This window comes from Thalassophryne amazonica, chromosome 20 (assembly GCF_902500255.1).
Source record: "Thalassophryne amazonica chromosome 20, fThaAma1.1, whole genome shotgun sequence".
NCBI lineage: Eukaryota > Metazoa > Chordata > Actinopteri > Batrachoidiformes > Batrachoididae > Thalassophryne > Thalassophryne amazonica.
In genome coordinates, this window is record NC_047122.1 from 42,767,116 (window position 1) to 42,790,041 (window position 22,926).

The following is a 22,926-nucleotide window of genomic DNA, read 5'->3' on the forward strand; positions in this document are numbered from 1 at the left end:
CAAGTGGTTACAGTGTCCCAAAAGAAATGATACCAAATCCACAAACGAAAATGTCACAAATGTCCGAATCCATATTTGGTGTTACTGTGGGATCTGTTGACATAGCTGAAGATGACTGGGGTTTTTCAAGTTGACAGTGTTCAACACAGCAGATCCCAGTCATGACCACAAATTCTTGACAAGCCTAGTTGGCAGCAGGTCAAGAAAACAAATTGAGCAATTGGCATCCCACATAATTTTGGACAGTGTTCCGAGAAGAGGACTCAGAAATCACTTACCTCTGCCAAGGTTTCACACACATCTGTGTAACTGTTAGAAATCAATATTGGCAGGATTATGCAAAAACTACTCAACTGACTTACTTGAAACATGGTTAAACGGTTTGGGTCAATTAAGAAACCATTGACTTTCTTTAACAGGGCATTTTTCAAAATGTTCTTGAATTTGCATTTGTTATGTAAATTTAAGCCTGTGAGATTTTTTCCCACACAGCAGAACTGTCTATTTTAGGAAAAGCTATTTTGGTTTGAGGTGTTATTGACAATATGTGACTCAAGACTGACTTTGCAGAGCAAGCAGCTACATCGAGGAAACATCAGAACTATCATCAGGCTTTTGAAGTTCACTCCGATTTCTGTGTTCATGTCCGAGTTATAAATAGTCCTAACAGTAGACATGTTTATTTTGTCAGCTGAATGAATCAGACAAAGTGATAGGTAGAGAAGTGTGTGATTATCCTGTTGTGATGGGATGTTAATCTGTTATTTTTAGAACCACTGATGGATCATAACAGATGAGGGCTGTAAAATATACTGCAGGAGCAGACACCTAGTTGGCCGTGATGGCCTGCTATTCAGCCGTGTGGTGAGCTCACATGGGCCTGAAATGATGCTTTAACATGATCTCCCTGTTACCTCATCCACATATTTAGGTCCTGATTATACTCTCAGCAAACTTAAAAACTGCTCACTGCACTCAGGGAAGCCTGTTTTTTTTTTTTTTTTTTTTTTTTTTTAAAGAGGTAATGCCATGGTGTAATTAAAGCTACCATATTCTTAATTGTGCATTAGTGGAACCCTTAGTTGTAGTCGTATCTTTAATACGTTCTGTGCTGTGTTGCAAATGTTTAGTCAGCACTGCTGAGTTTGTCTAGTAATATAGGTTCTCTTATGTTTGTTGCACAAAAGTGGGCATATGTTGAAGATGTCATTTATGAGCTCTTTAGAGAATCCAGTGTCATTGTGCAAGCTGCATGGCAACCTTAAAATACTGTGAATTATCTGAAATTTTTAATTATTGTATGTGATATGTTTTAAAAAATACCATGTTTTGATAGTGTTTTCCATCTTTGTGAGGAAGCAAGTGTTGTACAATTCTTGAGGCATCTATAATTTTCTCATTATTATTTGGATAAATGTCAGCACATATTCAGCCACTAGACTAGGGAGGACTACACCTGTTGCTAGTTCTTTGGCATAGCATCCTTGAAGATCAGTGTTTATCGAAAAGCAAACAGGCAAGCAACCAGCAGTTGTTTTAGTGGAACATTAAAAAAACAAAAACATAATCTCTGTGTACTATTATTGTTAGTTCTTATTGATGCATTGTGGAAGAACTTTAATATCCTGAAAATGTAAATTACAGCACCATGTATTAATGTTTCTAAAATTGTGCGAAATGCACTAGAAATTGCTCTGGTTTTAATTATTCCTTTGTCTTTCTTCATTACTATTGTTTGTCACTTTGGCCTTTGTGAATAACTGCAGGTTTTTTTTTTGTTTGTTTTTTGTTTTAACCTTTTACGACTCAACACATCTCTGCTGTATTTCTTCTCTTTCAGCTATGCAGTCATTGCATTTGGTTGCGCCAGCTGCCCAAAGATTACATGTGGACGTGATGGCTGTGGAACAGAGTTTTGCTACCACTGTAAACAGCTGTGGCATCCCAACCAGACATGTGACACTGCGCGCCAGCAAAGGGCCCAAACCTTCCGGCTCAGGAGTTTCAGGTCATCTTCCCTTAGTTACAGCCAAGAAAGTGGAGCTGCAGGTAATGGGTGTGAGCATAAATACCCACATGAGAATCCACACTGACTAACCAGACCAGCTATCTATTATTTATCAAATCGTTTAAAAGTGCCACACTCGTCATGTCCTGAAACTACACTCAACAAAAATATAAACGCAACACTTTTGGTTTTGCTCCCATTTTGTATGAGATGAACTCAAAGATCTAAAACTTTTTCCACATACACAATATCACCATTTCCCTCAAATATTGTTCACAAACCAGTCTAAATGTGTGATAGTGAGCACTTCTCCTTTGCTGAGATAATCCATCCCACCTCACAGGTGTGCCATATCAAGATGCTGATTAGACACCATGATTAGTGCACAGGTGTGCCTTAGACTGTCCACAATAAAAGGCCACTCTGAAAGGTGCAGTTTTATCACACAGCACAATGCCACAGATGTCGCAAGATTTGAGGGAGCGTGCAATTGACATGCTGACAGCAGGAATGTCAACCAGAGCTGTTGCTCGTGTATTGAATGTTCATTTCTCTACCATAAGCCATCTCCAAAGGCGATTCAGAGAATTTGGCAGTACATCCAACCAGCCTCACAACCGCAGACCACGTGTAACCACACCAGCCCAGGACCTCCACATCCAGCATGTTCACCTCCAAGATCGTCTGAGACCAGCCACTCGGACAGCTGCTGAAACAATCGGTTTACATAATCAAAGAATTTCTGCACAAACTGTCAGAAACCGTCTCAGGGAAGCTCATCTGCATGCTCATCGTCTTCATCGGGGTCTCGACCTGACTCCAGTTCATCGTCGTAACTGACTTGAGTGGGCAAATGCTCACATTCACTGGCGTTTGGCACATTGGAGAGGTGTTCTCTTCACGGATGAATCCTGGTTCACATTGTTCAGGGCAGATGGCAGACAGCGTGTGTGGGTGAGCGGTTTCTGATGTCAGTGTTGTGGATCGAGTGGCCCATGGTGGCGGTGGCGTTATGGTATGGGCAGGCGTCTGTTATGGACGAAGAACACAGGTGCATTTTATTGATGGCATTTTAAATGCACAGAGATACTGTGACGAGATCCTGAGGCCCATTGTTGTGCCATACATCCAAGAACATCACCTCATGTTGCAGCAGGATAATGCACGGCCCCATGTTGCAAGGATCTGTACACAATTCTTGGAAGCTGAAAATGTCCCAGTTCTTGCATGGCCGGCATACTCACCGGACATGTCACCCATTGAGCATGTTTGGGATGCTCTGGACCGGCGTATACGACAGCGTGTACCAGTTCCTGCCAATATCCAGCAACTTTGCACAGCCATTGAAGAGGAGTGGACCAACATTCCACAGGCCACAATTGACAACCTGATCAACTCTATGCGAAGGAGATGTGTTGCACTGCATGAGGCAAATGGTGGTCACACCAGATACTGACTGGTATCCCCCCCCCAATAAAACAAAACTGCACCTTTCAGAGTGGCCTTTTATTGTGGACAGTCTAAGGCACACCTGTGCACTAATCATGGTGTCTAATCAGCATCTTGATATGGCACACCTGTGAGGTGGGATGGATTATCTCAGCAAAGAAGTGCTCACTATCACAGATTTAGACTGGTTTGTGAACAATATTTGAGGGAAATGGTGATATTGTGTATGTGGAAAAAGTTTTAGATCTTTGAGTTCATCTCATACAAAATGGGAGCAAAACCAAAAGTGTTGCGTTTATATTTTTGTTGAGTGTATAATTAAAGCTTCAAAGTCATAGAAACACAGGTACTTAATTACATGGTTCTTCACATTTGAGTTAAGTAAATGTCAAACAAATAAAATATGAATCTGTGGCCTCCTGATTGCTCGCCACTAGGTGATGACATCAAGCCTTGTCCAAGGTGCTCTGCCTACATCATTAAGATGAACGATGGCAGCTGTAATCACATGACATGTGCTGTTTGTGGCTGTGAGTTTTGTTGGCTCTGCATGAAAGAGATCTCTGACCTGCACTACCTAAGGTGAGACAAACAATGGTTATCAGTCCAAAGCCCTAGGATCATTTCCTCTTTCTTATATTATATAGTTGTCTCATCTGTGCACTGATATATGATAAAAAGTCACATTTGCATCAGCAGCTCTGACAACCATTTCCCTTCTCTCAGTCCTTCAGGCTGCACCTTCTGGGGCAAGAAACCCTGGAGCAGAAAGAAGAAAATTCTCTGGCAGCTGGGCACATTAGTTGGTGCACCCGTAGGCATTGCTCTGATTGCCGGCATTGCTATCCCTGCAATGATCATTGGCATCCCTGTCTATGTAGGCAGAAAGGTGAGGACGACAATAACAATTTTCTACCAGTCCCTTGGGTTATTGTCAGGTTTGTTTTTCAAATAAATACACATTTTCCTTTTCAGATCCATAATCGCTATGAGGGAAAAGACATTTCTAAACACAAGCGGAACTTGATAATAACTGGTGGCGTGACATTGTCTGTGATTGTGTCACCTGTGGTTGCAGTGGTCACTGTGGGTAAGAATCAGATTTTTCTTGCAAATCTTTGCCTAACTGTATGTATTTTTCAGACCAGGTTCACATTTTGACATCAAAGTACACTAGGATTTGTCACTAATAAGGCAGTAAGCTGTTCATAATTTTTAGTTTTTCTATTAATTTTACTTATTTAATCCTAAACCTGGTTGTCATTATGCATGGAACCTTTTTACTTCAGGTCACTTTTTGCTTTATATTAAGCTGCTGTAACTGGGAACCTTTATTTTTGGTCATTCATGGGTGATTCTTAGACTACGGGCACTTATGTCCTTGGATCATATTGTATGAAAAACAGAAAAAAGGGGAAATTTCACACTTTTATAGTTATCTTTACAATGAAAGTGTGTTAAGAACTTTGTTCTAGTAGTCTATGATGACTTTTTCACCTTTTTTCAGCATCATTATATGCAAATATTGCCGTTTTGTGCTTGTCCCACACGCAGACTTTTGATCTTCAATGATAAAAATGAATGGTAAAGAAACGTTTTTTCTAATGTTTTAAAATATCTCTGAATAAAATATCAGTAATATAATCAAAACATAATTGGGGTATTCAATGTCATACAACTGTTGTGGTTTTTTTAAACAAAATGTAGTTGTCCCACACGATTGCCGTAATTTCCACCACAACACTGTAATGTCCCTTTAAACAGTTTGTATTAAAGATTGTTTGGGTAGTTTCTATGGAGATAAACAGTGACATCAGAGCACATGTATATAGCGCCAGATCACAACAAACAGTTGCCCCAAGGCGCTTTATATTGTAAGGCAATGGTGTGGTGGAAATTACATTTACAAGGCCAATAGTGCCCGTAGTTAAAGAATCACCCTCATACATTCATTTTCTACAACCCCTGGCAAAAATTATGGAATCACAGAATCACAAAAAAGCAGATCACAGACATGACACAAAACTAAAGTCATTTCAAATGGCAGCTTTCTGGCTTTAAGAAACACTATAAGAAATCAGGAAAAAAAAATTGTGGCAGTCAGTAATGGTTACTTTTTTAGACCAAGCAGAGGGAAAAAAATATGGAATCATGAAAAACAAAAGAACACTCCAACACATCACTAGTATTTTGTTGCACCACCTCTGGCTTTTATAACAGCTTCCAGTCTGAGGCATGGATTTAATGAGTGACAAACAGTACTCTTCATCAATCTGGCTCCAACTTTATCTGATTGCTGTTGCCAGATCAGTTTTGCAGGTTGGAGCCTTGTCATGGACCATTTTCTTCAACTTCCACCAAAGATTTTCAATTGGATTAAGATCCGGACTATTTGCAGGCCATGACATTGACCCTATGTGTCTTTTTGCAAGGAATGTTTTCACAGTTTTTGCTCTATGGCAAGATGCATTATCATCTTGAAAAATGATTTCATCATCCCCAAACATCCTTTCAATTGATGGGATAAGAAAAGTGTCCAAAATATCAACGTAAACTTGTGCATTTATTGATGATGTAATGACAGCCATCTCCCCAGTGCCTTTACCTGACATGCAGCCCCATATCATCAATGACTGTGGAAATTTACATGTTCTCTTCAGGCAGTCATCTTTATAAATCTCATTGGAACGGCGCCAAACAAAAGTTCCAGCATCATCACCTTGCCCAATGCAGATTCGAGATTCATCACTGAATATGACTTTCATCCAGTCATCCACAGTCCACGATTGCTTTTCCTTAGCCCATTGTAACCTTGTTTTTTTTTGTTTAGGTGTTAATGATGCCTTTCGTTTAGCTTTTCTGTATGTAAATCCCATTTCCTTTAGGCGGTTTCTTACAGTTCGGTCACAGACGTTGACTCCAGTTTCCTCCCATTCGTTCCTCATTTGTTTTGTTATGCATTTTCGATTTTTGAGACATATTGCTTTAAGTTTTCTGTTTTGACGCTTTGATGTCTTCCTTGGTCTACCAGTATGTTTGCCTTTAACAACCTTCCCATGTTGTTTGTATTTGGTCCAGAGTTTAGACACAGCTGACTGTGAACAACCAACATCTTTTGCAACATTGCGTGATGATTTACCCTCTTTTAAGAGTTTGATAATCCTCTCCTTTGTTTCAATTGACATCTCTCGTGTTGGAGCCATGATTCATGTCAGTCCAGTTGGTGCAATAGCTCTCCAAGGTTTGATCACTCCTTTTTAGATGCAGACTAACGAGCAGATTTGATTTGATGCAGGTGTTAGTTTTGGGGATGAAAATTTACAGGGTGATTCCATAATTTATTCCTCAGAATTGAGTGAGTCCATATTTTTTTTTCCCTCTGCTTGGTCTAAAAAAGTAACAGTTACTGACTGCAGCAATGTTTTTTCTTGATTTCTTATAGTGTTTCTTAAAGCCAGAAAGTTGCCATTTGAAATGACTTTAGTTTTGTGTCATGTCTGTGATCTGCTTTTTTTTTTTCTACAAAATTAAACAACTGAATGAACATCCTCCGAGGCCGGTGATTCCATAATTTTTGCCAGGGGTTGTATACCTGCTTACTCTGGTTAAGGGATTTTTTACCATTCTGTCAGGATTTTATTTGGGAAACATTTTCTGCTGAGTTTGTTCAGAGCTATGGTAAGTCAGTCAGGTCCGTGGTTACAGATATTTGGAGCTAGTGTTAGGATTGGCAGTCTGGCTACTGTAGATGCATTCACCCATCTTTAAATAAGTGATATCACGATACCAACATTTTGGCAACTAATACCGGTGACAATCCATGATTCTCAGTGTATTTAGAGTATGAGCTTTATTGGGCACATTGTTGTTTTTCCTCACTCCTGTATAAAAATGTTATTGAATCTGGGTTTTAAATGTAATGTTTGTTTGTTTTACTACTGTTTTGTAGGCATTGGTGTTCCCATCATGCTGGCGTATGTTTACGGGGTTGTTCCAATCTCACTGTGCCGCAGTGGTGGCTGTGGAGTGTCTGCAGGCAATGGCAAAGGGGTGCGAATCGAGTTTGATGATGAAAATGATAACATCGGTAGTGGAGCAGCAGCTACAGGTAAGTGTCCCTATTTGCCGCATGATTATAATGACTGATAAAAGACCAGAAGTAGACTAGGAGTAACATAATTCTGTCGATTTCCCAACTTGAAAGTCTGCTGGTGGGAATTTGGCAATCAGGACATTTCTTTGTGCTTTCACTTTTGCATGCTTGTTCAGTTTATCATTTGGCAATACTGCTAATCTGTTATTCAACCAGGTTAGCAATTCACAAGTATTGTGAAATTGCTATTCATCAACAAAAGAATAAGCCTAATTTATTTATATTTCTTACACATACAGCTACTTCAGATAGGGTGATATTCATAGTCACAGCCTTCTGAGGTGTAGCACAGTGACTGTTTGGAAAGTACCTTTTGTGTTTTTAAGCATAACTACACCCACATCTGTCACATTGTTTCTGTTTATTGTGCAACAAATGCCAAAACAATTCATGGGGTGTGATATGTGTGAAATAACACACGCCGTATCAGTTGTTTTTCCTGGTAACATCCGTTTGTCACTGTCATGCTGATGCCCGAGTAAGGTCGAGCTCTTCGGTTTTGCAGGAGGTGATGGGAATTATATTTCTCACAGCTTTTGTCAACACTGTGAATAAATTCATTCATATGACAGCCAAGAATTGAACCTTTCCATTGTCACAATATATGACAGCATTTATTCACATTTAAACATTCATCAATTTCTTGTAATGTAATCCTTGTGTAAAACACCAAAACATAAAAATAATAATAATTAAGATTACAGTTGTGAACTGCAGTTTTTTGTTTGCTGCTGTTGTCTCAGGTCACATGATCCCCCTTCTCTATGTGCATTTTTAGGTTTCTTAAAATCCCGTTGACACATTTCTTTCCTTCACTGTCCTCCAGTCTGTAGATTGTATTTGCGAACTTCTGTCCTGGGAATTTATTTGCAGTACAGCTTCAGGAAATTAAGGCATGACACATGTTTTTCAGTTAGCAAATCTGTTGTTTCTGTTTATCATAATCAAATTTTTTTTATTTTATGCTGCATTTGTGAAACTGAACCAATAGGTCATAAAATTAAAGTATAGGCCTTTCATTCTTTTTTCGAGATTACGCATTAATATATTAAGGCATTAACAATTTGCCACACAAGTTTTTAATTTATTTTGGGTTTTCTGAAATCAACACACAGTCAAAACTAAACATGCACCCAGTTAGATTATTCATGCACTGATGCTGAAAATTCCAAAATTTCTTTTAACATGTGATGGCCTCTAATCTCCTACACCTTGTATGTTTCCTATGACAAACATAAAAGGGTTTTTGTCAGCATTCAGTGCATTGACCAACGCACGGTAAAATGGGAACATCCAGGAAGCTTGGCACACATTCAAGAAACAGTATCACAGATTTACACAAGTCCTTTCTACATAGCTGCAGATTCCGAAATCTTAAGTTCAAACAATAGTACGTAACCACAAGTTATTTGCTAACGTCTGGAAGAACAGTCTTACCGGTCATCCTCAGCTGAGATGAAGTTGATTTGGAACAGCCAGCAACCACTAAGGCACAGAGTTGATTAGCAACTCAAACATCAGCTTGATGTATCTCTGTCCACATCCCCGCAGTGTCACTGCAGTTTATTGTTGATCACAACACCAGTGTTGAGTTTTGTGCATTAGTGACACACACAGGGAGCGTGTCAACTTTTCATGCTGTGCCTCAGTTTGAACTAATATGGTGGTCGCCATCTAGCTATCCTTTCTTCTGCTTATCTAAAACTTACTGAAATGCTGAATTGCTGTATTCTCTATTTCTGTCTTTTCTCCTCAGACACAACGTCTGTAGCAGAAACACGGCTCAACAATCCCAGCCTCGGAGATGGAGCGAGTGTGGGTGGCCTGACAGGCCTGAGCCTCAGTGTCAGTGGTAGCCACATGGAGCGCTGTGGAATGGGTTCCACTCAGCGCGACAACTTGAGTGACAACGCCAGTACCACAGCCCTCGCTGGGACCAGCATCACTGGCAGCCTGTCTGGAAGCTGCTATAACAGGTAACAGGCTGAGGCTGGGTGCTTACCTCCTTACGTGCCTTTCCTATATCACTTTTAGGGCTAGTATTTTTTTATTTTCAGAATAATCATAAACATAGTTGCTAGGCCAATAAAAAGTCAGAAATTAAATAAAAGAAACTAGTAAAATAAAGCAGAATGTATCCACATACAGTAGTGTTCAGAATAATAGTAGTGCTATGTGACTAAAAGATTAATCCAGGTTTTGAGTATATTTCTTATTGTTACATGGGAAACAAGGTACCAGTAGATTCAGTAGATTCTCACAAATCCAACAAGACCAAGCATTCATGATATGCACACTCTTAAGGCTATGAAATTGGGCTATTAGAAAAAAAAAAAAAAAAAGTAGGAAAGGGGGTGTTCCCAATAATAGTAGTGTGGCATTCAGTCAGTGAGTTCGTCAATTTTGTGGAACAAACAGGTGTGAATCAGGTGTCCCCTATTTAAGGATGAAGCCAGCACCTGTTGAACATGCTTTTCTCTTTGAAAGCCTGAGGAAAATGGGACGTTCAAAACATTGTTCAGAAGAACAGCGTAGTTTGATTAAAAAGTTGATTGGAGAGGGGAAAACGTATACGCAGGTGCAAAAAAATTATAGGCTGTTCATCTACAATGATCTCCAATGCTTTAAAATGGACAAAACAAAAAGCAGAGATGCGTGGAAGAAAAAAGGAAAACAACCATCAAATGGATAGAAGAATAACCACAATGGCAAAGGCTCACCTATTGATCAGCTCCAGGATGATCAAAGACAGTCTGGAGTTACCTGTAAGTGCTGTGACAGTTAGATGCCTGTGTGAAGCTAATTTATTTGCAAGAATCCCCTGCAAAGTCCCTCTGTTAAATAAAAGATGTGCAGAAGAGGTTACAATTTGCCAAAGAACACATCAACTGGCCTAAAGAGAAATGGAGGAATATTTTGTGGACTGATGAGAGTAAAATTGTTCTTTTTGGGTCCAAGGGCCGCAGACAGTTTGTGAGACGACCCCCAAACTCTGAATTCAAGCCACAGTTCACAGTGAAGACAGTGAAGCATGGTGGTGCAAGCATCATGATATGGGCATGTTTCTCCTACTATGGTGTTGGTCCTGTATATCGCATACCAGGTATCAGTTTGGATATGTCAAAATACTTAAAGAGGTCATGTTGCCTTATGCTGAAGAGGACATGCCTTTGAAATGGGTGTTTCAACAAGACAATGACCCCAAGCACACTAGTAAACTAGCAAATCTGGTTCCAAACCAACAAAATTAATGCCTCCCAGATGTGAAGAAATCATGAAAAACTGTGGTTATACAACTAAATACTAGTTTAGTGATTCACAGGAGTGCTAAAAAAGCAGTTTGAACATAGTAGTTTTGAGTTTGTAGCATCAACAGCAGATGCTACTATTATTGTGAACACCCCCTTTTCTACTTTTTTTTTTCTAATTGCCCAATTCATAGCCTTAAGAGTGTGAATCTACTTGTACCTTGTTTCCCGTGTAACAATAAGAAATATACTCAAAACCTGGATTAATCTTTTTAGTCACATAGCACTACTATTATTCTGAACACTACTATATAGTGGTGTATACTGAAATCAGAGTTTGGATATTAAAAAAATCTGAACTATTAATTTCATAGTTGATTAATAGTTGCAGCTGTAATCACTCTGGATCTGTACTATTAAAGATGTCAGTATAAGTCAGCATGTACTAATAATTATAGTTACTAAACTGTTGAAACATGCCTGTAATTTTCATTGTCATAATTGGCACATTTAACAAGCAGATGTTGCTTTGCCATCCACGCCTATGTGAATCATCTCAAATGAAATAGGTTTTTTTTTTAAGACCACTGCATGCCATAATGTAAGTGTTGTGTGTTCAGGATGGAGGTGCAGGCTGACGTCCAGAAGGAGCGGTGCAGTCTGAGTGGAGAGTCGGCAACTGTCAGCCTGGGAACAATCAGCGACAATGCCAGTACAAAAGCCATGGCAGGATCCATCCTCAATGCTTACATGCCGTTGGAAAGGTCAGCAGACAGACCGAACTAACCTTGTATGTTGTAATCCATACAGGGCTGTCACACTAGGTCTCGTCCATCTGTTGTACTAGCTGACACACCAGCTCCACCATGAAATCTTTGTGTGCTATGGGTTGCACTTTCTTGACACTGTTTATCTCACGGTGCAAGATGAATGCATTTGTGGTTGCAACGTCAAGGAAGTGCAGCAACACTGTCCTGTACCAGCGAGCAGTTTTTCCTGTAGGTGGAGGAGTACTGGATGAGCTGGTCGGACAGGTCAACTCCACCCATGTTTTTATTGTAGGCCTTGACTGGTGTAGGACAGGAAATGTCCTGCGTCCATCCTTCACCGTTCTCCACACTGTCTCACCTGAAAATGCAGGATGGATGGTGGAGCACACAGACACCTCCTGTGTGTCCATCCACTTCACAAACACCGGAGGCCCCTCTCTGATCCATGTCACAGATCGTCTTACACAATTTTTGTTGAGAGAATTTGCCCTCCCTCTGGGGCATCCTCTTCTGTTCTCCTTGTAGGTGCCACATGCTCAAAACTTAATTTTGGCCAGATCTATGAACTGTTTGGGACTTGAATAAAATTGTCCTTGTAAATATGGTACCCAGTACAAAGAGAGGATGGCTGAATCAGATTCATGACCACGTCATAGGACAGCCTATGCTCTCTTGTGGTCACAGTCTTCCCAGTATATAACATGAACCTGATGGTGTAGCCACTGCTTGACTCAGCCAACACAAAAGTTTCATCCCCCATTTAGTTGGCTTGTCCTTCATATATTGTCATTCCAGTTTTTGCCTTCATTGCCACCATCCTTTCATCCACTCCCAGCTGCCTCCCCGGGTGGTAATAAGCCTCGCAGGCACTGATGATCTCATCATAAAGAGGACTGACTCTAAACAGTTTGTCATGGCCTGGCCCTTTTTTTTTTTTATCAGTTTTTTACATCCTCATCTGGGTCACTGAGGTGGATGTTCCAAAATATGGATCTAAACATGTCTCTTGTCATTACTTTAGCTGGAAGGGGCACAGACAAATATGATTCTGTTTCCAGTAGTCCTGGAAACTTGGCAGCAACACCAATGACCTGTACATCAGAAGCCCAAAAAATTTGTACAGATCTTCCATCTCAGTTATCAGTCCATTTATATTTGTTCCCTAATTCCTTGTTTTTTTGCAGCATTTGTTGGTATTGGTGCAGATTGTCTTGACTGTGTCAGTGTCAAAAGAAAAAGGTCTCTTGAACTTTTGGGGAAAAGTGTCTCTACTTGGACTCCTGGCGTTCGCTGTAGCTGGAACTGCTTATTGCTGGCGCAGTGTCGGCAATGTCCTCCTCCGTGTTCCAGGAGTCAGAGCTGGGGCGTGCTCTGCTGCATGTGCGAGTGGAGACCTGGAAGCAGAGGGCGTGCCGTCCAATCCGCTGCGCAGATCTCTGTGTGCACAACAATGGATCCGCCTGCTCTCGTAGCTCATCCAGATCAATAGAGAGATCATCCACTTTATCAATCAGAATCCTCGCGGTCTGGTTCAGACTCTGACGTTTCCCTCCAGCTGATTTAAAAAACAAACAAAAAACCCTGAAGCACCTGCTCTCATTCATGGAATGTCTCATTATTTTGATGCACAAAACAAATAAACGACAACACTAACACACTAAATACACTCCTTGACAGACTAAATAGAGGAGGTGATGGTCTAGTGGTTAAGTGTTGGGCTTGAGACCAGAGGATCCTCTGTTCAAATCCCAGCCTGACCGGAAAATCACTAAGGGCCCTTGGGCAAGGTCCTTAATCTCCTAGTTGCTCCTGGTGTGTAGTGAGTACCTTGTATGGCAGCAGCCTGACATTGGGTGGAATGTGAGGCATTATTGTAAAGCGGTTTGAGCCTCTGATGCAGATGGAAAAGCGCTATAAAAAATGCCGTCCATTTATCATTTACTAAATATATGCTCCAAACATGCCAAATATCACAAATCTCTCAAATATCAAAACTGCTGCTTTCCTCTCTCCGTGCTAAAATCACCCACAATTTTCCTTACCTCATCAACCAAATTATTTGGATTGGAGATCATTTTTTATTTGCTAGGTCGTGCAATTCCCACCAATAATAAAAAGAAATTTGTGAGAGTTTATTTATTTACTTGTAGTTACTACGGGCAGACAGGAGAGATGAAAGAAAAACTCATGTTGCACATTTCCTGCTTGAAGAGCGCTATACAAGCAAACTCATGTGGGGTCTGTGATCAAGGACACCAAAAATGACCATAATATTCAGGAAGAAGCATGTTGTAAAAAAAAAAAAAGAAAATCATGATTCCTATCAACAAAATTTAAAAACTGGTACATAGGTTCAAGCCCGCACCTTCAACATGTACCCGATGCATTCAAGCGTAGGCTCAGAGTGCACCAGATTGGGTGTTACGTCTGCTTTAGTTGGTCATGTGACTTTGGAGGCGTGTCAGTCGACTCCAGAGGGTTACGACAAAAGATAGCAATCAGATGGAGACATATTTTGCTGTAATTTCTGACTCTCCTCAACACTAATCGGTGTTCCTCAGTGATTGCCAGAAAGTTCTGAAAAATAAGTCCAAGTGGAAACAGTGCACTCCACAACAGTGCTGCTATGAGAAGGTTTTGAGTTTAATTCAAATGAAAGAGTGCCTCACCTTGAACAAGAGCCGGTATGTTGACTGTTTGAAGCCACTTTGTGCTGTGTTTATATTTAGAGTATTTTTTCAATATTCTCAAGAATTAAAAGTTCATTCTTCTTTGAAATGGTGTATTTCCATCAGCTGCATAAATCTGTTTTAAAATGACAACATGCGCTCTGCTCAAATTGCATTTATTTTTATATGCTTGATGGAAATGGGGACATGTTGGTTACATACGCACTCAGTTGTGTCAAACTGATTGTCGTGGTGAGTGAGCATGTTACCAATACTGACATGACACACCCCCCGTTGTTCTTACAGAGACAACAGTCTGGAAGTGCAGGCAGATGTAGAGTCCAAACAGAAGGTGAGGCACGGCAGCGCCAGTAGCAGCCTGGATGAAGCCAGTTGTAGCAGTGCTGGCCTGAAAGGAGCGAGCGGTGGCATGTGCTTGTGCTCCTCCACCTGCTGCTATGCACACCACGACAGCCAGTGCTGCCCGTCTTCTCCGTGGTCAAAGGAGCAACCGTCTAGCTCATCCTCCTCAGGGGGCAAGAAGAGCAAAGGAAAGCTCTGGAAAAAGGCCGGCGGTAGCAGCAGTAAAGATGAAATGAAAATTCATGAGATGCGAGAAGACATTGATGCTCAGCTCCTGGACCAGCGTAGCACCAACTCCTCAGAGTTTGATTCACCATCCTTAAGCGGCAGCCTGCCCTCAGTGGCCGACTCGCACTGTAGCCACTTCTCGTCAGAGCTCAGCTCCTCGGATCCTGAAACCTTAAAACCATCTCCACCCCTTCCGATTAGCCCTTACCCTCATACTAGCACTGCCTTTAATGACGTCTCTGTCACACCGATGCCTGAGGTGGAGGACGAGCGCTTGCAGCATTACACAACTCAGAGTAACCGTACAGCCTTCACCCACCACACACTGTCCTCGTCTCCTCCTGCTTTTCCAGAAGAGGGCAGTGGAGGGACATTTCTGCACATCACCGAGGAGAGCGGAGACGATGTCGAAGACGAGAACCTAAAAGAAGAGGCTAACAACACTGCACTCCAGCCTGTGAGCCCAGCTAGAAAGCACTGCATACAGACCGATATCTAAACAAACTGTCTTCATATCTCTGGTATCGGTTGCGTCACTGCTGCTAGCGCAGTTGCCTTTACATCTAACTTCACTTCGAGTGGAGCATGTATTTTGGAAAAATGTTGATTAGTGTTAAAGCTAGTATGATTTCTAGTTCTAGTAATCCTAGTTATGAACTTTATCTTCTGAGGAGTCAGACGTGTATGAGTGTTCCAGTGTACAACGTAAGAAGGACAAAGTGCAAGTTGGAGCGAGATTATTGGGAAGTAAACGGCGTTCAGTAAAGTGATGGAAAAACTGGTGGTCAGACTTGTTGACCGTTTTTGGAGAGCTGCTAAACTTGAGTTTTCGGTGTCGTGAGACTCTGCAGAATACTGATGACCTGATTTGTGTCTGTTCAGAAAGATTGTTTTTCTTTTTCCCCTTCAGTCTCTGCACAAGAATGATTTTCCACTTCTACACCAGATGCATGGCAGTTCTTACTCTGTGCTTACAGGCAGCACAACTGACAAAAGCAAGTAAATATCTGCTCCTCACTGTTGAAATTGAGCTGCTATCAATCTGCAAAACTATGATTTAAGTGTTTGAGATATGTCACTGTGCCACCAGTTTGTGTGTGACTTCATAATCGTTTCAGAACACCACAGCTAAAGGATTGTCTTAACTCCTGATGTCAGTCTAATCCAGGACCAGTCCTTCCTTTTTTTTGTTTGTTTAAATTCCCATTTTGTTTTTGACAGTTTTGCAGGATATCTCAAAAACACATGGGGTTTTTCAGTTAGATGTAGGCTGTGGCGCTCAGAAGAAATGGCAACATTTGAACCAAGTGTAGATACAGTTAGAGGATAATCTGAGCTTGGCAGAAGTATGCGCTTTTTGGTCATTCTGAAGGTACTGAAAATGTTATTTTTCTATAACCATCTCCTAATCAAATTATCCTAATTACTGTTCTTTGGAATGAGACCATTTCCTGTGCTACGTTGTTTTATTTTTCCATTTGCGGAAAGTTGTTTATGTTGAAGCCCTGTGTGGGTCCAAAGTTCATACTATATTTTGGTGCGAATTGTGTTGAAAAGGACTTTGTAAGTTTCAGTCTGCACTGGTATATAATAATAATCTTTTTTTTTGTGGTTTCACCTGTGCAAATGTAAAAAAAAAAATGTATTCATCTGGGAATGAGTACTTCTTTAAAAAAAAAAAAAAAAAGACTAAAACTAAAGGTATATTTAAAAAAAAAAAAAAAAACTGACACTGTAGCCAGTTGACTGTATTCATATTATAAACAGTACAGCACAGTAATATTCTTTAAGAGTTGTGCAATGACCAGTTTGGTAGATGCGCCGAAGTTTGAGCACAACTTCTGTCTACTGGTATTTCATTTTCAGAAGTGAATGTATTACTGTATGCATTAACAAACTTGCATTCAAATTTCTAAATCAAAATACATGTCAATGCAGAGCTTTAGTCACACTTTGACTGCATTAAGGCTTTTCTTTCATCATTGTCTTCTTGATTAAGGACGTGTATGCAATTTTTCTTTAATGACCAGCAGTGCCTTTATGGTGGGGGGGAAAACGCCCATAGTGCGTGTTTTTCCTCCTCCTCACGTCTTCACTGTTAGCATGAAAATCACAAGAGCATGAATTACATGTGTCTCATTTAAAAAAGCTTTGGTTTGAAACCTGATGCAAAATCATCCCTGCCCCGAGTGCTCTGAAAGGTGCTATGTATGCTAGCTGACACGCTACCAAAGATAACTCTCTGGTTACTTCTCCTAAGTGGATGTGTGAAAGTTCTGTTAAAAATGTTGTAAGAATGAAATCCATGACAAGAGTTTATTGCCCAGAATGACTTTAAAGTAGCAGATACAAAATGTACGTTATGTTTGGCTCTTTAAAAAAAAAAAAAAAAAAACATAATGGTTTTTTGTGTGTGTGTGTGTGTTTGTGTAAAAAAAAAAAAAAAAAAGTTCTGTCCCTGTGTAAACCTGGCACAGTCACGTTTCCTGTTCGCTCCTGAGTTGCTTCACGGTCTACCTGCTGAGTTTGCGATGTTGGTCTGGTCAACATCAAGGGGGATCACGTGAAAACATGTCTGATCTCAATCTTTGTTACACCTTTAACATTTTATCATTATTTGAAGACTAGTGCCAGGTCCTGTTTTCCAGCTTAGTCAAACGAAGCTCACGCTAATGGAGAAAGTATATATTTCCTAATTTTTACCTTATGTGCATGTAAATGCATACCCCAAAACAATAAAATTATGTTCTCAATTGAGCTTGTGTGCCTATTTTGTCATGCAGTCAGTGCTTATGAGCTCCAAGTAAGAGTCTGCTACATGTTCACTTTCTCCAGTTAAAAAAAAATAAAAAGGCATAAAATATTTTGCATCATTGTGGTTTATTATTTACATTCAAAAATGTACATGACATGCACCTACATTCCAGGTCACGATATTTAGCTTTATACATCACAACGGAAACAAAGTAAGGAAATAAAGTTGGACAAACTAGTTTGTTAGAAAAGAAATGTAAAATTTGTGGCACATTGTGCTTTACGAAGATTTACATAGTCAAATATGTTCTAGGGGTGGACATGGTGGAATAATTGAAATCAAATTTAAATAAGTATTCAGTACTTTAAAAATGAGGATAAAGTAGAAGTTTCTAAAAGTGGGATGACCTAGTAAGGGTAGCCCATGAGTTACTGATTAGTTATGATTTTTCAATCCTGTTTTTGAAGTGTTCTTTTAAGCTTTCCATTAAAACTGATACAAATGGTTTGGTTCAGTAGAGCAGTATATCATCAGCATACAGACGGTTTTGATTAAGTGACTGAAAGTGATAGAGTCTGGTTCAGTTATTGAAAATGGGTGTGGAATGATGACTTATTTTGAAGTTGCTAGACTTTACTATATACACACAGCTGCATAACTTTCTGGGGTTATTGATTCAGAGACTTCCATCACAGAGTATGTGCCTACATAATCTATAACCGACAGCAGCAGCAAGATCAAATTTAAATCATCCATTTTTGGGTGATTCTTTAACTACGGGCACTATTGGCCTTGTAAATGTAATTTCCACCACACCATTGCCTTACAATATAAAGCGCCTTGGGGCAACTGTTTGTTGTGATTTGGCGCTATACATGTGCTCTGATGTCACTGTTTATCTCCATAGAAACTACCCAAACAATCTTCATACAACTGTTTAAAGCAGGGGAGCATCCCAAACATGCTCAATGGGTGACATGTCCGGGAGTATGCCGGCCATGCAAAACTGGGACATTTTCAGCTTCCAAGAATTGTACAGATTCTTGCAACATGGGCCGTGCATTATCCTGCTGCAACATGAGGTGATGTTCTTCGATGAATGGCACAACAATGGGCCTCAGGATCTCGTCACGGTATCTCTGCATTCAAAATGCCATCAATAAAATGCACCTGGTTCTTCGTCCATAACAGACGCCTGCCCATACCATAACCCCACCGCCACCATGGGCCACTCGATCCACAACATTGACATCAGAAAACCGCTCACCCACACGACGCCACACCACTGTCTGCCATATGCCCTGGACAGTGTGAACCAGGATTCATCCGTGAAGAGAACACCTCTCCAACGTGCCAAACGCCAGCGAATGTGAGCATTTGCCCACTCAAGTCGGTTACGACGATGAACTGGAGTCAGGTCGAGACCCCGATGAGGACGACGAGCATGCAGATGAGCTTCCCTGAGACGGTTTCTGACAGTTGTGCAGAAATTCTTTGGTTATGCAAACCGATTGTTTCAGCAGCTGTCCGAGTGGCTGGTCTCAGACGATCTTGGAGGTGAACATGCTGGATGTGGAGGTCCTGGGCTGGTGTGGTTACACGTGGTCTGCGGTTGTGAGGCTGGTTGGATGTACTGCCAAATTCTCTGAAACGCCTTTGGAGACGGCTTATGGTAGAGAAATGAACATTCAATACACGAGCAACAGCTCTGGTTGACATTCCTGCTGTCAGCATGCCAATTGCACGCTCCCTCAAATCTTGCAACATCTGTGTCATTGTGCTGTGTGATAAAACTGCACCTTTCAGAGTGGCCTTTTATTGTGGACAGTGTAAGACACACCTGTGCACTAATCATAGTGTCTAATCAGCATCTTGATATGGCACATCTGTGAGGTGATGAATTATCTCAGCAAAGCAGAAGTGCTCACTATCACAGATTTAGACTGGTTTGTGAACAAGATTTGAGGGAAATGGTGATATTGTGTATGTGGAAAAAGTTTTAGATCTTTGAGTTCATCTCATACAAAATGGGAGCAAAACCAAAAGTGTTGCGTTTATATTTTTGTTGAGTGTATTTGAATTAGGAGAGGTCATGGTCTAATGGTTAAGCAGTGGCCTTCCGACCAGAGGATCCTTGCATCAAACTCCAATCTGGCCGGACAATCACTACAGACCCTTGGGCAAGGTCCTTAATCCCCAAGTTGCTCTACTTTTGCTGTATGTTTAATAGTTTTATTACAGAATTCCGTAATTATCCAGGGTTTACTTTTAAGATTAAGCTGTAGACCTTCAGATGGAGGCATGTGTTATGATTATAAAGTGGGAATGGGTCTTATCCTGTTGGCTTTACATCAAACAGTAAACTGGTGAACTCAAGCTCAGGTACATTCACTCTGCTGCCCATGTTTCTAAAACTATGAATGCCAGACGTTATAGTCTATCTACAAGAATGTGTTAAAGTAGTTCTGTTGAGTGCTGCACGGTCTTGCAATAAATTTTAAGTGTAGGTAAACTTTAGATGTTAAGTTCCAGAATTTATTATCTCAGTTTCAAAGAAGTTTGAAAACTTTGTCAGTGTGGAAAGAAAGTAGAAGTAAAGAATAGCTTTAATGTGGATTATAGTGTCTGTGCTGTGGCTGTTCCACTGTCCAAATCTATTATAAGTGATTGTATTGTGATGAGGAAGTTGGTCTTCCAGCTGGAATGTCACCGGAAATTAGTGTGGAACAAACTCATGAGCTCTGTTGTTCCCTGTTCTGGAAGTGGGAGTGTTTTCTTTGAAATGGGTTTGGCTGGTGGTTGTTGAAATTTGAAATGGTGTTCCTAACATCATGGTGAGATGATAGAAGTGAACAGGTTGTATCATGATAGTAAATAATACACAAAGTTGTGTACCGTACGTGCTGGCACAGAATCAGTTAAATCTTGAAATTCGTGGACATAGGTGATTATTACATTGGCCTTGAATCAGTGCCAGGAACAAAGTGGTCCTGACCTTCAGGGATAATCATATGCATGTTGCATATTACCATAATTTCCGGACTATAAGCTGCTACTTTTTTCACCGGCTTTGAACACTGCGGCTTTTACAATGATGCGGCCAATTTGTGGATTTTTACAGGCTTTTCATAAGTCGAAATACGTCAATTGATGCTGTCAATTTATTGCCTGAAAGCTGTGCTCCTCATGCGGTGTAAATTCATACACACACACACTATAAATATAATGTATTACCTCTTCGTTTTAGTGAAGAAAAGTCCCTCTCCAGCATTTTGTGCCCAAGTTGCGCCGTCAGATCAGTTAGCGGACCGGAGCCTTTCCCCCATCCTTCCAAACCGGCTCTCTGTCTTGAGGCAACAAGTCGAAAAAGTCACAGCGCCTCATTAACGTCTCATTTGCCACAGACATCGGATCCTGGCTGCACCCGATGAAAACTCAAAAAGTTAAAATTATTCAGTTCTCCGTGTGGAGCAGAGACACCGTGCGTGCACGCTGGATGACGTGCACATCAATATTTACGTGTAACACTTCAGGGGGGAAAAGCATTTACAGTACATATTTAATTAAAAGTTAAAAAAATCTTTCTGTCTAACATCTTTCTGTGTAAATATAGCATGTTACAATGTGGAGACCCGCGGCTTATACACAAGTACAGCTTATTATATACAATTTCTTTTTTCTTTTTAAAATTAGTGGGTGTTGCTAATATTCAGGTGTGCTCTATAGTCTGGAAATTACGGTATGTACAGTCACAGTAGCTATGTAACATTGGTATATCAGCTGATGCTAAATCTGTGATGCCTTTTAAGAGATGACAGAAGATTGTGACTCTTTATTCTACATGTCTTCTTCCCTTCAGGTCATTTTTGGAAGTGGGACACTGCCCCAGTTTTGAGCTGTGGTTGCATGCGAGTGCCCTTCAGTCACAAAACATGAATACAGGCATGATTACACAAACACAACAGATACAATGACCACATTGTCATAGAAAATCCTACTTTCTTTCAGTACAGTGAAGAGGCAGGCTTATTCAGTGTAATTTTGATTTGTAACTTTTGATTTGTGGTTGTTTTTAAAATGGTTTCTCTCTTGTTAGAAATGTCTTTGTCACGGGGCTTTGTTATGCACAATGCATCGCCAAGGTTTCTGTGGTGTATGCTATAGAGTTAGGATGTTAGCCAGTGGAAAGCGAGCCATTCTGTAGCTTATAGTTATTCTCTGGACTTTAGCGTAATTGACAGCAGACATTTTCAGTCATTTTCACCTAGTTTCAAGGAGATTGCACAGAAAATTGACACATTTCAAGTAATCACATGACAAGCCAGGCGGGCTTTAATCCTCTGGGGTCCAGGAATATTTTTTAGATTTTACCATACTTTCAGTTATTCCATTTTAAGATAAAGTTTCATATGAAAATGTGCACAACGATCTCAGCTTTCAGAATATGTTGCATATTTTTGAAGAACATTGTATGTAGAAATATTTGGCTCTAAATCTTGGGGAAAAAAATTAAATGCATTTTGTGAAAATTCTTCCAATCTTGATTAAAAATACACATTTTATTCATGTGGATGAACTGTTTTGATTGCTAGGAATGGGTTTATTAAAGTCTTTGTTTCACAAAAGTAGTGTAATATATTTAGAAAATTGCATATCAGTGTAACTAAATGAAAAATAAAGTCACATACTTTTCAGCTAGATGTTTTACCTCTATGCAGAAATGTCCATAAATAGTTAATTGGATGAAAAGTGGAAAGTCCCTCACAAAAACTGCCCATTTTTCAGACTGCAGAAACTGATCTGCTGATGTCTCAGACCTGTGATTCAGCTCGGTATGGTATCTGGGCCACCAGTAGATCATGAAGATAATGTTCAATGATCAACATCTGAAGTTACACTGCTTGTTGCATTGTAGTCTCTACTTAACTACATTGTTTCCACAAAGACTGTAACTAGTCAAAGTGTAATGCTGCATTCACGGGTTGATGTTTAAAAAAAAAAAAAAAAAAAAAACAGCCATGTGGTGGTGGCAGAATTTTCTGTGATCTTTTCATTAAGAGTAATGGTTCAACAGCTATTGCGCAACATGTGACCAGACCGTGAGTGGTGTAGTGGTTAGCACTGTCACCTCAGAGCAAAGACATCCAAGGTTGGATTGCAGAGGCGATTGAGGGTGTTCGTGTAGTTTGGTTTTCATGTGAAGTTTGCATGTTGATTGATTCTGTGTGTTGGCCCAAATGGTTAAAGATAAATCTACAGGTACTAGTTATGTCAGCCAAGGAC

General features: G+C 40.3%; 1 protein-coding gene across 3 annotated transcripts in view; it reads left to right on the plus strand.

The window, feature by feature from the left end:
• LOC117501400 (E3 ubiquitin-protein ligase RNF19A-like) overlaps positions 1–15,627 on the plus strand; it is a 34,919-nt gene extending 19,292 nt beyond the window's left edge. For all 3 annotated transcript variants that reach the window (XM_034160278.1, XM_034160277.1, XM_034160279.1), the window contains exons 3-10: positions 1,841–2,049; positions 3,895–4,039; positions 4,184–4,346; positions 4,433–4,547; positions 7,407–7,565; positions 9,367–9,586; positions 11,479–11,622; positions 14,604–15,627. In XM_034160278.1, coding sequence (XP_034016169.1) covers positions 1,841–2,049; positions 3,895–4,039; positions 4,184–4,346; positions 4,433–4,547; positions 7,407–7,565; positions 9,367–9,586; positions 11,479–11,622; positions 14,604–15,387 — 1,939 coding nt within the window. In that variant the 3' untranslated portion in view covers positions 15,388–15,627. The remainder of the gene's footprint in view (positions 1–1,840; positions 2,050–3,894; positions 4,040–4,183; positions 4,347–4,432; positions 4,548–7,406; positions 7,566–9,366; positions 9,587–11,478; positions 11,623–14,603) is intronic.
• The last annotated feature ends 7,299 nt before the right edge of the window (positions 15,628–22,926 follow it).